The 15,733-nt window shown below is 32.4% G+C and overlaps 3 protein-coding genes across 4 annotated transcripts; 1 reads left to right on the top strand and 2 right to left on the bottom strand.

Moving 5' to 3' along the window:
• Positions 1–344: 344 nt before the first annotated feature.
• LOC149910307 (angio-associated migratory cell protein) lies at positions 345–4,401 on the bottom strand. Its single transcript, XM_090112259.1, has 4 exons — positions 3,527–4,401; positions 2,896–3,070; positions 1,462–1,578; positions 345–735 (listed from the first exon to the last, which is right to left on the bottom strand). Exons 1-4 carry the CDS (start codon positions 4,160–4,162, stop codon positions 419–421), a joined length of 1,245 nt encoding a protein of 414 aa, XP_089968385.1. The 5' UTR covers positions 4,163–4,401; the 3' UTR covers positions 345–418.
• Positions 4,402–7,729: 3,328 nt separating this feature from the next.
• Positions 7,730–8,922, top strand: mRpL10 (mitochondrial ribosomal protein L10). The gene is made up of 3 exons (XM_090112270.1): positions 7,730–7,890; positions 7,984–8,493; positions 8,574–8,922. Exons 1-3 carry the CDS (start codon positions 7,872–7,874, stop codon positions 8,807–8,809), a joined length of 765 nt encoding a protein of 254 aa, XP_089968396.1. The 5' UTR covers positions 7,730–7,871; the 3' UTR covers positions 8,810–8,922.
• A 1,739-nt stretch (positions 8,923–10,661) lies between these two features.
• LOC149910305 (uncharacterized) lies at positions 10,662–15,721 on the bottom strand. Of its 2 annotated transcripts, XM_090112227.1 has the most exons (5): positions 15,610–15,721; positions 13,152–13,278; positions 12,434–12,695; positions 12,077–12,236; positions 10,662–11,625 (listed from the first exon to the last, which is right to left on the bottom strand). In XM_090112227.1, exons 3-5 carry the CDS (start codon positions 12,541–12,543, stop codon positions 11,074–11,076), a joined length of 822 nt encoding a protein of 273 aa, XP_089968353.1. In that variant the 5' UTR covers positions 12,544–12,695; positions 13,152–13,278; positions 15,610–15,721; the 3' UTR covers positions 10,662–11,073. The 2 variants fall into 2 exon arrangements, with proteins under 2 accessions (XP_089968353.1, XP_089968363.1); XM_090112237.1 differs by lacking the exons at positions 13,152–13,278; positions 15,610–15,721 and having other exon boundaries at positions 12,434–13,108.
• Between the last annotated feature and the right edge of the window lie 12 nt (positions 15,722–15,733).

Here is a 15,733-nt window from a genome sequence, read left to right as displayed (position 1 = left end):
TAACCATAGAGAAGAGCGTAAGAATTCACTGCCAAGTTTGAACAACGGGTTTTATTTGTCTCTTTCACTCCCCTCTAAAGTCTACACCACGTGTACGGATGGCATACTTTTTAAAAGTAATAGTTATCCTGACAGACAGCTCTGATAACACGTGTCTTCATTCACTGATATCTACATTAAAGCTATGAGATAAACAATAGACAGACACAGGATATAATTATTATAGCATCACTGCAAAAGGTCATTGACAGGCTGATGGTCGGAGATCAATCAACCTCACCCAATATAGGCTAAAATAAAAGGAAAATTTAACGTATCGGTTAAAGTTAACTATGTAACAAAAAATTGTTTTGTATAGAAATATTTATTGGGTATAAATATAAAATAGAGTAACATAAAATAATATAACCATTGTAAACTAGTCGTTGTCGCTCTTGACTGGATATTTAAATATCCTTGCGGTGCCATCGTCGGATGTGGTTAATATAATATTTTCCTTGGCATTGTGTACCAAATCTAGTACTTCTGACCAATGGCCAGTAAACATAGCACTTCTTTCACCAGATCTTCCTTCGTAAAATCTTACGGAGCCATCGAGGCAACCAGTAAGAAGATTTTCTTTAACCCATATCATTTTCGTAACGCCAGCCGATACATCTTCCTCAGATTTGGCACAGGAATGACGAACCATTTGTCTTGCTGTATCCCATATTGTCACAGATCCGTTTAATGTGCCTAAAAATAATAATAAGCATATAAAACACATTATGGGTATTGTTGATGTAAATTCTGTGACTTTATTAAAAAAAAATTACTGTACTTTCCTCGTAGTTAGACTTATTTTCAATAAAAATTACATATATTTTTTCTCATATTAAAAAACAACATACTAAGTTATAATTACTACACTAAATAAACAAAAATGAGGATTACAGTATTTCATAAAACATTTTCTATAAATAAAAATGGATTTCGATTGCCCTTGGTCACGACTCACGGCATCACGCGTAAACATCTGGACAGATTTCGCTATTCTTTTATTATTGTGTTTATACTTTATATTGTCAGGAGTAGAAAAGAAAGAAATTCTGCCAAAAATGAAAATTAAGAAAATTTAACGACTATGTATTTAAAATTTACGCATATTATAGTTAGCGGTAAGACATAATATAGTCTGTCAGATCAGCAGGTATAAGATCAATTAATTCAATTATTACAATCTAGAAGCTATAATTTATTTTTTTTTTAAATAATGTATTGTATACATCTGTTTTTTTTAAAGTAAGGATTGATATTGGTTAAAAGCCAAAAAGAGGTATGTCTGATCTGGCTCTTCCAAATTATTCATACGAATATTTTATGTAATGTATACTCCTTCATCCTTAAATTAACGAACCATTGTCTTAATAGTTTAAAATGTAACATTCATATTTATTATGCTGTATATTAAAGCTTTATTACCAAGAGCAAAATATCCGAGCTGTGTATCTTGACAAAAAGCAACGGTTTCTAAATCATTATCGGCTTGAAGTTGTGCAACCACTTTCCCATTATTGGATGTAGTTAGACACACCTTCCCTGTAAAAGAATCAAGTTTTAGAATATGTACATGTATACTTTCTTAGCTTATATAGAAACATCTGTTAGACAAAATATAGAACAAAACATGTTTTTTGTATGTTTAAAGTCAATGTATCCCTAAGCTTCTCTTTATAAGGTCTTTGTAATACTTCGGAATAGATATTTTATAAAGACTATCCAGTAACAACCATGTAATATTGCATTCATTGCTATTTTTTAATATTATAAAAACATATTATGTACATGTCATTAATCAATAATGCTTATGCATTTGTTGTGTTATATTTTGAAGTGAATATTTTTTTTGCCGCATTGAGAGTAAATTTTCAAGGTCGCCATACCGACACGTCATGAAGTAAGGCGACATAAAAGTTTCACTTCTGACACGTATGCACAGGGCACACCCTTTTTTAATTTATGCTAAAGGAAGGCCAACGAGAAGCGATACGAAAAGTCATTCACCTTAAAAACAACTGTGGCGTTGACAAACTAATATCTATCTCTTTCCATCTTGTGCAGTTGCCGTAATGTCTCGTTCTCCCGGTTGTTCACATGACAAGTCAAGCCGGGTTCGCCAACATTCGACCGGCCATTTTAAAAAGATTTATTCTGTTTCGGAACGCGCTCGTGGTGATACAAATTATTTGTTAAAGTTTTGCTATTGTTTGTTGTTTATTTAATTATTTCTTGTTTAAGTTAAGTTAATTTATTGTTTTAGTTAAGTTGTTGTTCATTGTTTGTTTTTATTAAGAGTGGTTAATGATGGAGCCACAACCAAGTACGTCAAGAGATAAATCAACAGATTTTACTTCTTGTTTTCTTATTTCCATTAACAACATAATATCATCACGCTTGTATTCCATAAGGGGCAGGCAGAAGTATAACACACTCACATTTCGACTGATTTGTTTCAAATCCCTATGTAACAGGTGGCAAGTGTGTTGCCATACACAGAAAATTATTATTATTATTCGCGTTATTTAATTTACATCTACATTATACAATAATTCAAATTATGATAAAATTTATAAAATAGACGTATCCTTTTTTGTATTATTACAATTTGCCGGATATTTAATAAAAATATATTTAAATCTAACTTTAAAAAGGTTACACACCCCTGCTATTCCGAATGACCTTGACTGTGGTTTGTTTACATTTGGTATCGCTTCTCTTTGGACGTGCTTTAAGCTTAAAGGTTTCGCTTTACATGAACTTGCGATAATATTTATGACAGAGAGACGTAGCTAGTTAACACCTAAGAAAATATCAGAAAAAAGTAATATGTTGATTATAATAAAATTATTTTATTACCATCTGTGGAAATGGATGCCAAAAGATTATTCTCAGGATGTAGATCGAGTGCTGTGACGCGGCTCTCATGCATACCGGCAGGCAGTTGGTGAAGAACAGCATTTGTCTTAAGATCCCAGATCTTAACAACTCCGTCTTCATAGCCAGCAGCAAGCCTCACACCATCGGGGTATATCTAGAATATATTTTTGATTTATTTTCTGATAATCTATACTAATATTATAAAGAGGAAAGGTTTGTATGTATGTATGTATGGTTTTCACGCATAAACTACAGGACCGATTTTGATGAAATTTGGCACAGATAATCTTTAGACCCTGAGAAAGAACATAGGCTATCTATTATTGCGAAATATGTACCACGGGCGAAGCGGGGGCGGACCGCTAGTGTGTAAATAATTGTAAAGATTGTTATAATTATTATTAAATACTGAAGGAACACTATCCATCAGTGTGGTTAATTCATTAATTCCACAGTAAAATTTTCAATAAATATGTTATTTCATAAATCTAATATAATATGTAAATTTACTCAAAATATGTAAAACTCTTTCCACGCACAAGATATACTTTCTTGACAAAGATGCAAGTATAAGCAATAAAATAAAAAAATATATTTAAATTTGTAATACCTTTCCACATTCAGTTCTAATATTGTGTCCTTGTAGAACTTTAGTATCTCCTGATGGTATTTTAAAGACATATATGTCACCAGCTACTGCTCCACATATGAGGACCCTCGCACCAAAATGCCAAAGGCCCCAACTGAGATCATCAGCTTCATATTCAAATGCCACAGGCCATGGTTCCTGCTGATTTTCTTCTAAATTACACTTCCAAACTTTAATTAAGCCACACATATCAACTGTGGCTAAGTAAGCCCCATCAAAACTAAAGCCAACGAAAATTACTGAATCTTTATGACCCGTACAATCCATGATTATTTGACCAGTTTCTACAGACCATACATAGGCTTTATCATCCTCTCCTCCAGTGACAGCAAATTTTCCACTTGGATGAAGATCACAACAAAAAACTGAGCCTGTATGTTTGTCGAAAACCATTGCCGCGTGGTCTTCAGGCCTTTCCATACCTACATCATTGTATTCCTCTTCTTGATCGTCAACCATTTCTTCGTCATCAAACTGAATCTCGTCCAGTTCTCCCAAATAAATGAGTTCATCTTCATTTTCACCATCCATTCCCATAATTTCATCACCATTAACAGATGAGGGTGGTGTATCTTCTTGGTGAACCCTCATTTTCATTGATATTAAAAATAATTACTTAGTTCCTTCAAAAATAACCTCACAAAATAAACGTTCTTTTAAAAAATAGTCACTAATAAGCTAGTTGGACAGAAACTTCTTTCAAGTAATAGAAAATTGTAAATATATTTGAAATATGATTCCGTAAATTTAGTTATCTTTTTTTTCGATAAATATCAATTGAAAGAGAAAATTAATCACATGCCTGCCGCTTTTGTTTTGATAAGTTTTGATAAATGATCATTAAATGATAATTTTTGGTGACACCCGTGACAGTGTCAAGTGTGTGTCGTGACATGGTCGTGACTTTTCTCAGACCAATGTCAAAGTCATCCATCTCGCAAAGTCTCCTCTTTGGTTTAGAAGCTCAAGGCCTCAGAGGAATATAAACCTATAGAGTACTTATATTGAGACAGAACAAAATACATATTTTCTAATCTACTTACTCTTAGTCAATAACAGCATAAGTCAGATTGAGATAGCGATAGAGTATCTGCACTGTCTTCAAACGTAGCGCGCCGGCAGTCAGTTTGTTTTCCAACCAGCTGGTGGGCTCAGTGCGTCAAGTGTTTTTAACGAAATATTTAGAAAATATTAAGTGTATAGTGTTTCTTTTTATTTGTCAGTGTGCTAAAATGAGTATTGTATGTTTAGCTATCGGCTATTACTAGTCGAATGGGAGTTTTGGATGAAAACAATGAAAAAATATCTTTCCATCGGTAAGTGATTTTCAGCAAATTGATAAATATTTATGTTCTAACCCTATTTGAAGGTTTTATCAAGCGCTTTTTTATAAGTTTATGTTGTAACTGTAACATTTACCCACTTTATGGGGTTATGGAATACAAAAGAATTAAATAATTTTTAAAAAATGTCACAATATTATCACGTTTGGCATTTTGTTTACCACCGTAGTGTTGTAACACATCTAGCGTATATTATCGATTTATGACAAAAAATCTATTTCATATTAACGTTGATTTATTTATTTTGTTTCTTATATCAGATTTATATGTAGTTGTTGTTGCAAATAATAGATGTAAATTTTCTACAGCAGGAAAATAAAAAATACCACGTGGTTGTTTTATTTGACTTATCTGTTTAGTTTGTTGTTTCTCTTTTAGATTATTAATAAATTCATTTTGTTTTAGATTTCCAGAGCTAAATAAAAAATGGGTATAAAACATGAGACGTGTAGATTGGACGCCGTCGAAATTTGGTAGATTGTGTTCACTGCATTTCGAGCCTGCGTGTTCTCAAGATGGATACTCTAGAAGAATTGTGCAATCTTACGCTTACGCTTTTTTTTGTTCCTATAGATAATAAATACATTTGTGTGTGAGTGAATTTTTATTTGGAAATTTTTTTACACATTTATTTTAAATGTGTAACTATGTGAAAATTAAACGGTTGATTAAATGACAGTTCTCATAGATGAGAAACTACTATTGAAATACATACTTAATATACGTATGCGTTTTCAAAGAAAACCCCGCATAGTTCCCATTCCTGTGGGATTTACGGGATCAAAAGTAATTTTTCCAAATTTCATTGTAATCGGTTTAGTAGTATTCGCGTGAAAGAGTAACAAACATCCATCCTCACAAACTTTCGCTTTATTAGTAGGATGTAAGGAAAATGTTTTCTTTAAGACTGTCCTTTTATGAACTTGTTAAAATTCATGCTGACTGTGCCTTTCTCCTCACTCCTTTAACTTTATCATCATTTCCATCTTTATTTTAAATTAGTTACATTTCAAGTTTTAAAATTTATTTTAAAATATACTAGCTTTCCGCCCGCGTTTTTAAAGAAAATCCCGCACAGTTCCCGTTCACGTGGGATTTCCGGTATAAAACCTATCCTATGTGTGTATGTACAAAATTTCATTGTAATCGGTTCAGCAGTGAAAGAGAAAGTTATCCATTCTCGCATAATTTCGCATTTATTATATTCGTAGGATTAAACAAATAATGTATTCAACTGAAATTAATGATTAATTTTGTTTTTTTTTTATTATTTATTATTTCACGAAACCGTAAATGCAAAATGCATTCACGATTTTATCGATTGAAGCACATCCCATCACTATCACCTTCTATCTATCTAAATACGTACCTATAGTAAAAATGGTGCCATGACTATGTTGAAACGTAGCTTGTAGTCTATAGCTATCTCATTCTTTCATACGACGTTTTCTTTAGATAGAGAGAAACAAATATATGTAAATTGTATACGCTCGATACAAGTACTCTATAGGTTTATTGCTCTTAGCTCAAGGCGTAGACAGAGAACGCTCTAAGGCCATTCTCTCATTACGATATGCACAGAAGATTCAAGTATCCTGCAAGTCCTCGAAGACTAGTCGCCTCGGAGTATCTCACATACATTTGTATGTACGCTCGCACACTTCGCTACCGCTACAAAGTATGTGAGATATTCCGCGGCGACTAGTCTCCGAGACTTGCAGGATACTTGAATCGCCTGTGCGTATCGCAATGGGAGAATGGCCTAAAGATTGATGCAGGATGCAGGTAATGAATGGAATCTTGGGGCGTATTCAGAAAGAAAGCTTGAAACTTATAAGCGCTTATCGGCGCTTGTCATGTTCATATATTTTCCTGTCAGTGCTGGTAACCCGCGCAGGAAAATATATGAACATGACAAGCGCCGATAAGCGCTTATAAGTTTCAAGCTTTCTTTCTGAATACGCCCTTGGAATGGAAGAGGTAATGACACATACCCCGTTTTCCAATTACAGCACTAGAGCGCATTATGCGGCATAATGCTTAACGTTGAATGTTCCAACTACAGCAACGCTTCGCACAATCGAGCACTAGAAAAAGTAATGCGCGTGAATTGATGCGTGCAATCGATTTATCGTTAGTAATTATTAATTGTTGGAAAAAATTTAAAGCTTTCGTTTCATTGTAGCTTTTTCGAAATAATCAAAGTTAATTCAAATTGTGTTAAAAAAATAAATATAAGTATGGATGACGGTACAAACATTGAAAAAAATGTTAATGAAATAATCAAAATCCAAATAACTTAAAATAACCGTAAATATTTTTCAACCAATTATTATGTATACCACTTTATTTACACATTATTATAATGAGGTTATTGTAAGGGTTATTGCTAACTAACTAACTTTAGAAAATAATAATTACACAAAAGTTATTTCATCGTTCACGCACTTCATACCATAATCTGAAAATGGAGTAAAGTGGAGAAATAAAAAATATAATAAATAAGTACAGCCTCAGCTCGGACCTAACTAACTCTATGAATATTTTTTTTTCAACACTGAACTTAGCGCAACCTGCTGGTGCGTTTCATGTTCCAATTAAGCATCAGCATAATTCGGCATTGTGCGGCATTGAGTCGCATTATGCTTTGTAATTGGAAAACAGCCTTCATCACAGAAAGATCAAAGACAAATATCACAGATCTTTTGCAGACAAGTTGTTAACTTTCCTGTGTTTAAACTTCAATAAATCTTCAAAAAAAAAAATATGACACTGACAACCACTGACAACAGATACGAGGCAAGTCACAACTCACAAGTGACAACTGACACAAGTCAATACTTACTATCTTCAAAAGGTGCATAATTTATAACTCTATTTTCTATATTATTATTAGGTTAAGTGTAATTAATTAATCACACACATAAAATAACCAAAGGATATTAAAAAATAATATAAATAACATGGCGTCTTTAAACAAAGGTAATATCAAATAAAAATTAAAACAACAAAATAATTTAACCACATTGTTAACTCCACTAATGATATATTTTGAAATATTTGCTCTTTTTTCAGCGTTATTGCAGACGCCTGCTACATTTTTAATTGCCAGACGTTTTCGAGGTAAAATTAATATACAAAGACCTCGGAAACCTCACTTTGAGAAGCAGCTTCTTCTTGATATAACTAAACCTATTTATGGAACTCCTCGAAGCCAATTACCTGAATATGTTTTTTGTGATTTTGATAAATCTAATAACGTAAAAAAGGAAATTGATAATCCATTTGAAAGGATATTAGCCCGTGAGTGCCTCGATTGGTTTAATACATCAAAAATGGTTGTGTTCCTGCACATGAATTCAATATCAATGGAGGATAAGACACCAATTTTCGCGGCATTAAAAAAGAACAACCTACATTTGAGGACCTATGGTAAAAAAATTGTAAGCATGGCAACCACAGGCACAAGATATGAAGTTGTTAATCAATTGTTTACATCACATCAGAACATTATTTTTGGGCAACCCAATAAAGCTGACAAAATGTTTAAAATTCTGAAAAAGGCACCTCAACTTGTTGTTATGGGTTAGTCTATAAAACATAATTTTTGGTGACTTATTGAGCCTTAGTATTTTAAGTTTTATTAATTGTTATATTTGTTTTAGCTGGCATTGTAGAAGATAGATTTATGTCAAAAAATGAGTTAGTGGAGTTCAGTAATCTTCCCAACCTGGATGTTGCGAGAAGTCAATTATGTAATGTGCTGCAGAGCGCTGGGTCTTGTCTCGTGAACCAATTGAATCAAAACCAACAAATATTAGTTTCACATCTTGATAAACATATAGAATTGCAGAAAGCACCTCAGAGCGAAGAACAATCTGATACAAAGGAAAGTTCTTAAATTAAGGTTATAATAGTAATTGTAGTAATTGTAAACATAGATTAATTAAATATAATAGAAGATGTGGTATAAGTATATCTATTTTTATTTGTTTTTAAAAATTAATCTTTTTATTTCAGAATTATTAACAATTACCTATTTATCTAAAGGTAAATTATTTATTGTGGAATGGTTTTCTATTTAAAATTAAATGTAAAAATTGTTTATTTGGAACATTATAGCATTCATAATGTAACATAGGCACATATCTATGTAAATTGTTTTGCCGTCTTTATGGTGGGATAAAATTAAGTTTGAATTGACTTTGACAGACATACATAAAGAATTATAGACTGTATATTATAGCAGTTTGTGATTGGGAATACCCAAGGAATACCCAATGATAACGAAGTACATACTATACAATATTATTTGTATTTAAATTTTGTACTATGTGGAATGAAAATGTTTTGACAGCTGAACATATGCTTGATAAATATTTAAATAAAAAAAGAAATCATAAACTTGACTTAAACAAAAATATACTATAAATTCTGAATGTCTGTCGTTTTTCGGTTAAAATAACTCTTCATTCGAGGGTTTGATAGCTGTTGTTATTTATTTTATGACTGTCGCCGTGCGATGAAAAAATATTGAAGTGAAACTTCTTTATCGGGGTTGGACAAAAATTTAGTGTAACATTTTTGCGTTACGTCGTACGCGTGACATTTTTGCGTTACGCCATACGCGTGACATTTTTGCGTTACGCCATACTCGTGACATTTTTAAGGTCAAAGAAGTTTCACTTCTTACGTGTGTACACTAGTACACGCACACTTTTTTGTTAGATTATAATCTTTACGCAAAATTGTGATCCGTAACGTTAAATTTGCTCTCTATTTCAATTTAACGCATTCGATCTCTTTAGCCTTTATTGCGAATGTAATATCTTAATTATTATGTATTGTGGAGAATTTATTTTACCCAACGTCAGGTGGTTTTTAAATATACAGAACCTTCACTGACCCATCATATTGAATACAATTTAACGGTTTCACATCGATATACTATAATCTTCCAAAAAATTTTTAAAATTTTCGTTAAATTTCAAATTTCAACCTATAATTAATATTCACACAGTTTTTCGTCAGATAACGTTTAAAATTTTTCGCGTATCAAGTAAATTCCCAGGTCCATAAATTGACGTAATAAATTGTAAATTAGAGTTTAATTTACCCTTTTATGAGAATTTGATATGTATGAACAAATAAAATCTATGACTTCTCAGTTGAGAAAAAAATTAAACACCGCTTTAATTATTATTCAATCAGTCACTTTATCAATAATTTCGAAAGATATACCTGACGACAAAATTCTACAGGGACTTTTTATTAATATCCAGTTTCATTAACTAGAAATCAAAAATAAATAATTGATCCACATATTTTTCCGAAAAAAATTGGTCTATGAATCGATTGTAAAAAGAGATTAGTTTGACATTGCTTTAAAAATTCCAGTCCAGTTATTTAATAATTTATTTATAAAGCATTTGCAATAAGTAATAGTTTCGTAGTATTATTGCATGTTTTGTATTCATCATCGCAAATAGAAGTTCACCCAGAAATATTCAAGAATCAAGTCAATTTTCATTTATTGTATTGGCCACAAATTCCTGTAAATGTGTTGCCAGTTACAGGAGTTTGGCGCAATTAGCAATGTTTGATGGAAAATAGTTTCGCTTTCTTTATTTAAAACCTAAAAGTGAAAGTGGGATTGTTATCCTGAATTTAGTATTTTCTTTATAATTTATCTTATAGGTATTTAAAATATAGTAACTAATAGCAACAACTGGGTATCTAGTGAGTTAATAACCAGCACCGCAAGTGGGAAAATAACAAAAAATTTACAATTGTGTACATTTTTATTGTAATAAACAATCTTTGGTTAAGCTATAGCCAGTCTAAAAGAGATCAAAATATTAGCGTTCCTTGTAGGCAGAACTTACCTCAAATATTAGTACGTAGTAGGTGATTATCTACGATTATAATTTATCTACTTGATCACTTGCTTTATTTTAAATCCGCAGGCTACAAGGAATTACTACATTAACTTAATAATAAGAAATAAAAGTAAGACATAAAATGATTAATATTAATTTTCCATTGAGCAATTGTTAAATTTAATTATAATTAAAATCAAACTTATAATTTAAAGGAAGAACTCATTAATTAAAATATGCATACAATCAATTATTATGTATGCAAGAAATTAAAATGCAAAATATTTTATAAGGCAGTAATGCGGCTAGCAGCTAAAGTGGTAAGAGCAACTGCTGCTTCTACTTCGTCTCTGTCATGTCGCAGGGTGTTCATTGGTCCTCGTTGCACTTTAAATTCCGGCTTTTTTCGTCTTCCTTCCGCCCACCATGAATAATTGGTCTCACTTGGTTGAAATCGCGCAGCACTTTCCAACCATTTACTCAGAAGGACCGGGCTAGTTGTCGTTTTGGGATCATCACAATTAGAAATGGTGTGGTCGACTTCATTACAGTTATTGTTAAAACTCTCGTTTTGATCTAGAGAGGCTATTGACCCGTCAGTTTCATCGTTTTTATATTCTGATTTGGCATCCGGACTGCTTTCAAATCGATCTGTATCACGTGGACTATTGTCTCCCGGTTCACTCCAAATGCTATCATCTGAACAGATACTAAATTGTTCAACATTGCCTTGTGCTCGATCATTGTACGTGCGAATGAGATGGCCCCAAGTCAATTGATGGCGATCAGCATTTACATTTTTTAACTTTCTTCGCCAATTTGCGAACCAATTGCATATCTGTAATATTATATGTTTTAATTTACTTTCACTTGTGAACATTAGGACAAACTTTACCAGCAATGAAAAATTTCACGTAATAGGATTTATATATTACGAAAACGAAAATAATTTATAATATAGTCTAGTATTTCAAGGTACGTAATAGCACCGAGATTCGAAGTTTAGATGTGATTCAGTAATCAGTAGTATCATTGGCTTAGGTAATGGGTAACAGACATACCTAATAGTAAGGGTTAAGACAGTAAAAATATATACAAAATTAATGGTCAATATCCAGTTATCTTTTCAAACTACAGATTTAATTGTTTGTCGAGAAGTGACAAAAATAGTGCCTATTTATGTACAAATAGCAATTCTTGGCACTTTTCCAATTAGGTTGTTTAGAGGTACAGATCTGTAACACGAAACTTTTTGTCTTCAACTTGGTTTTAAAATCAATAATACTCACTTGAATATATGTGAGTCCTGTTTCCCTGGAAAGGAGCTTTTTTTCTTCTCGGTTGGGGTATGGGTTATCTCGGCGTCTTACGAGCCAGTCTTTTAGATATCGTTTGATTTCTGGTGTAAAAAGCCTTTTTTGGGGACGCTGGCCCGACACGAGACATCGTCTGCAAACATGCAAAGTGGTGTAATTTGTAATAAGAAACATGAAATCGAATAATAAATTATGATAGAACAGTAAGTAACAATTTATGACTCTCCTTTGAATTTACAAAAGAAATATAAATTTTCGTAGGTATTGAGTGACGCACAAAGACATTATTTACTAAATAAAGACTGAAAGAGATGAGTCATGTTAGCTAACCGTGTATATCGCCTGTTCCTCACTGGTCTCAAGGACTTTCCGCGATCCTCTCGCGCTGGTCCGTCCATGTTTTCAGCACGTCCGTCTTCTTCTCTTTGAATTAGCGTCATCGGCGCAACAAATCACTTCCACCACTAACTTAATAAAACAATTTTTGTAATAGTATCTGGTTGCAATGTTTCCAAGCACGTGCGAAGGGTACCGCAGCTTGAGACACGACTCGTGTCCCGTAACGTTGTCGTTGCGGGGGATGGTTGATGATCTATTAAAAAATAAGGACATGTTAACACAAATAGATTTATTCTTAAGCTTGCCATACCTCTCGTTTCGTTGCTGATATGCACAAAAAACAGTTACTATTCCATCTATCTGTTGATGTAACCCAAACATGACGGTCACATTCCTTAGTTCACTTTTAGATGTTATTATTTCTTAATGTTTTCTGAGAATACGAATTGGTACGCTGTTTATTTATTATTTTTGAGGCGATATTAAGCTTTAGTTTTCAATTTTTGAATTAGTCCCTGACATCTTCTAATTAAGAGAAAAACAAAAAAACATGTTAACTGTTACGTGTACCGTCGAGGTCATTGTTCTTCTATTCACGAGGCACAATTAGTTCACTATTTAATAATTCTAAATGTTAGTGCGATATTAATGTAACAATTATTATATTGAATAAAGTTAATAAATATTTTTTATTAGTAAGAAAAGTTACCTGGCTGCGGGAAAGCTCGTGGTCGGTATGAAAATGGCGTCGGATAGTGTGTGCGATTGTAGCGCCGCGGCGCGGGCGCACCGCCCTGCTGCAAATTCATGTTATTTCAGGACGTCTCCCGCGATGTCTTCAAACAATAAAACAATCTGAGATAACTTATTGTTTCAATAATAATAAGAAATCCTAATAACTTTTGGTACATTTTTACATTTATCTAGATAAATATAATTAATAAATTGGAATGGTGTCGAATTGGTTCCATAAAAATTTTATTCGGATAGGCCCAGTAGTTTTTATTTTATGAGCATTTTTGCCTGTTCTCGATGACTTAATTGAAATCTAGCAAGGACTTTGAGTCACTTCCCGGTAACCGATTGAGCTGAAATTTTGTATACGTAGGTATGTCAATTGGAAATCGATGAAACAATATCATGACATAGATTTGACGATGGAATCGGAAGGTGGTCATAGCGAACTCAGTAATATATTGACTCAACTTTATCGAGTTTGGGCTCGTTTAAGTCGTGTTCAAAAATTCACTATAAAGTATGAAATAAAAATAACTAACTACGTTAAAAACAACCGAATTCAAAAACGGAACAGTAAAAAATGAACAGAAAAGTCGGTTGTTTTTAACGTACCTAGTTAAAAATTATTTGAATTTGATTTCCATATAACTACTAGATACAAACTGTGCTCGGTACTGTAATTTTCATCACCTTTCTCTTCACCATGATTCGTGAAAGAAATGTTTGTGTTTTTTGTATAAATATTCTTATATTTTCAAATTATTTGAATGACTATTAGAATTCAGAGGAACAAGTCTATTTAAAGTTGTATTTTAGTATCTTTTATCATGTTTTAACTTTAAACAAAAGTACATACAAAATACATACGTACGACAGGATTAATATATGTATTTTAATAGTTTCTACTGTTGTCCTGTATTTAAACTATAAAATTTATTCCTGAAGTCATAATTAAAATGTCATCAAAATCAGTCCAGTCGTTAAGTAGGAGTTCAGTCACATAGGTAACATTATAATTATTATTGTCAATGTGTCGCTTACAACAAATCTGGATAATATTATTGAATGAGTGGAGTTCCGACTCTTTCGTGTTAGCACAGAATACTTAATAGTAGGCTAGCTAACGCTATGCTAGTGGAGGCTGAACGAAGTATAGTTGAAAATGAAAAACTATTTGTTTCAGCTATACTTAACACAATAAAACGATAGAAATTTATCAATATAAAAATTTGCTGTAGTTTAATTTTACACATATTATATAAGTTTTAACTATAGCTCCCACAATAAGAGAACTTTATCCATTACATAAAAACATATTTATTTATTCAGTGAAATTGGGAATAAGGATCATTGCCAGGAGGCAGGAAATTGATCTCTAGGGGTATAGAAAATAGTTCACCACTTGGCCTGGTAGTGGTCAAATTCTCATAAGATGTTTCAATACGGTAGTAGTACCTACTACCCTTCTACTACCTATGTATGTATTATTCCCAATAATAAAATTGGGAATGTCTGTTTTTAATATGAAAACAACCACTTTTTACTAAATGCGTACGTATACCAAAATAGTATATTTTACAATTTTATGTCTGTCTGTCTGTTTGTTCCAGCTAATCTCTGGAACGGCTGGACCGATTTTGATGGTCGACGATTGACGATTGACTTTCACTGACACTGACAGTTTCACTGACGTAGCTGTTGTTTTAAGGAGTAAGCTATTTGTTATACCGATATTCCCACAGGAACATTAAGATTAAAAGGAAAAACTCAATCACGCGCGCGGGTGAAATCGCGGGGCGCAGCTAGGGAGTAAGCTTATTATAACATAAGTACCTATAAAGTTATTGAGGGTAATTTTGGTTGCTGTATTGCAGGTATTGTGAGTTGAACCGACCGCGACGACTGGAATATGATGCAACATTACAGTTAAATTACATAATTTTATATCCAACGATTTTCCAATAAGTGCAACACGCAAAATGTTTTTTAGCCTTCTTAAAAATGTTTCCAGTTGATATAACTTAGTTTAAATGATACCTAACAATATTAATATAGGTACTACGTATATTTCCTGTTTATTTTCAGACTGTTTTTCAACTTCTGGATTAATATGTTCTCTTAAGCCAATCTGGCAGTTAAAATTACTAATAATATAGTTAGTTAATTATTCGCTATTCATATTTTTGATTACTCATATTTAAAATATGTTTATATAATTATCCGCATTTTTGTAATCCTAATTCCTTATCACTTTTAATCATGCTTAACATTAGCATATTATAATGATAATAATGTAAGTACAAATATTTGAGCTAAAACGAAGTAAAAAAAGTAAAAAACGTAGACACCGCAAGTATTTTAACAATTTAAAAGATCGTTTAAAGAAAACTTTTTCGTATTATTTTTATCGTATCTAAGCTTTTATAGACCTCGTGACCTTCATGCCGTCTCTTTCATTTCAATAGGGCCGAGGCTATCGACGTCCTTGTTGCGTGCGGGCTTTCCATCGCTGACTAGTGACTACAAGGTGTTTAGTGTTCACTGTTCACCAAC

The sequence above is a fragment of the Colias eurytheme genome, chromosome 2 (genome assembly GCF_061535395.1).
Source record: "Colias eurytheme isolate Ceu_HAF_F1 chromosome 2, ilColEury1 Martin Lab GWU primary, whole genome shotgun sequence".
NCBI lineage: Eukaryota > Metazoa > Arthropoda > Insecta > Lepidoptera > Pieridae > Colias > Colias eurytheme.
This window is presented reverse-complemented; position numbering and strand designations above follow the sequence as displayed.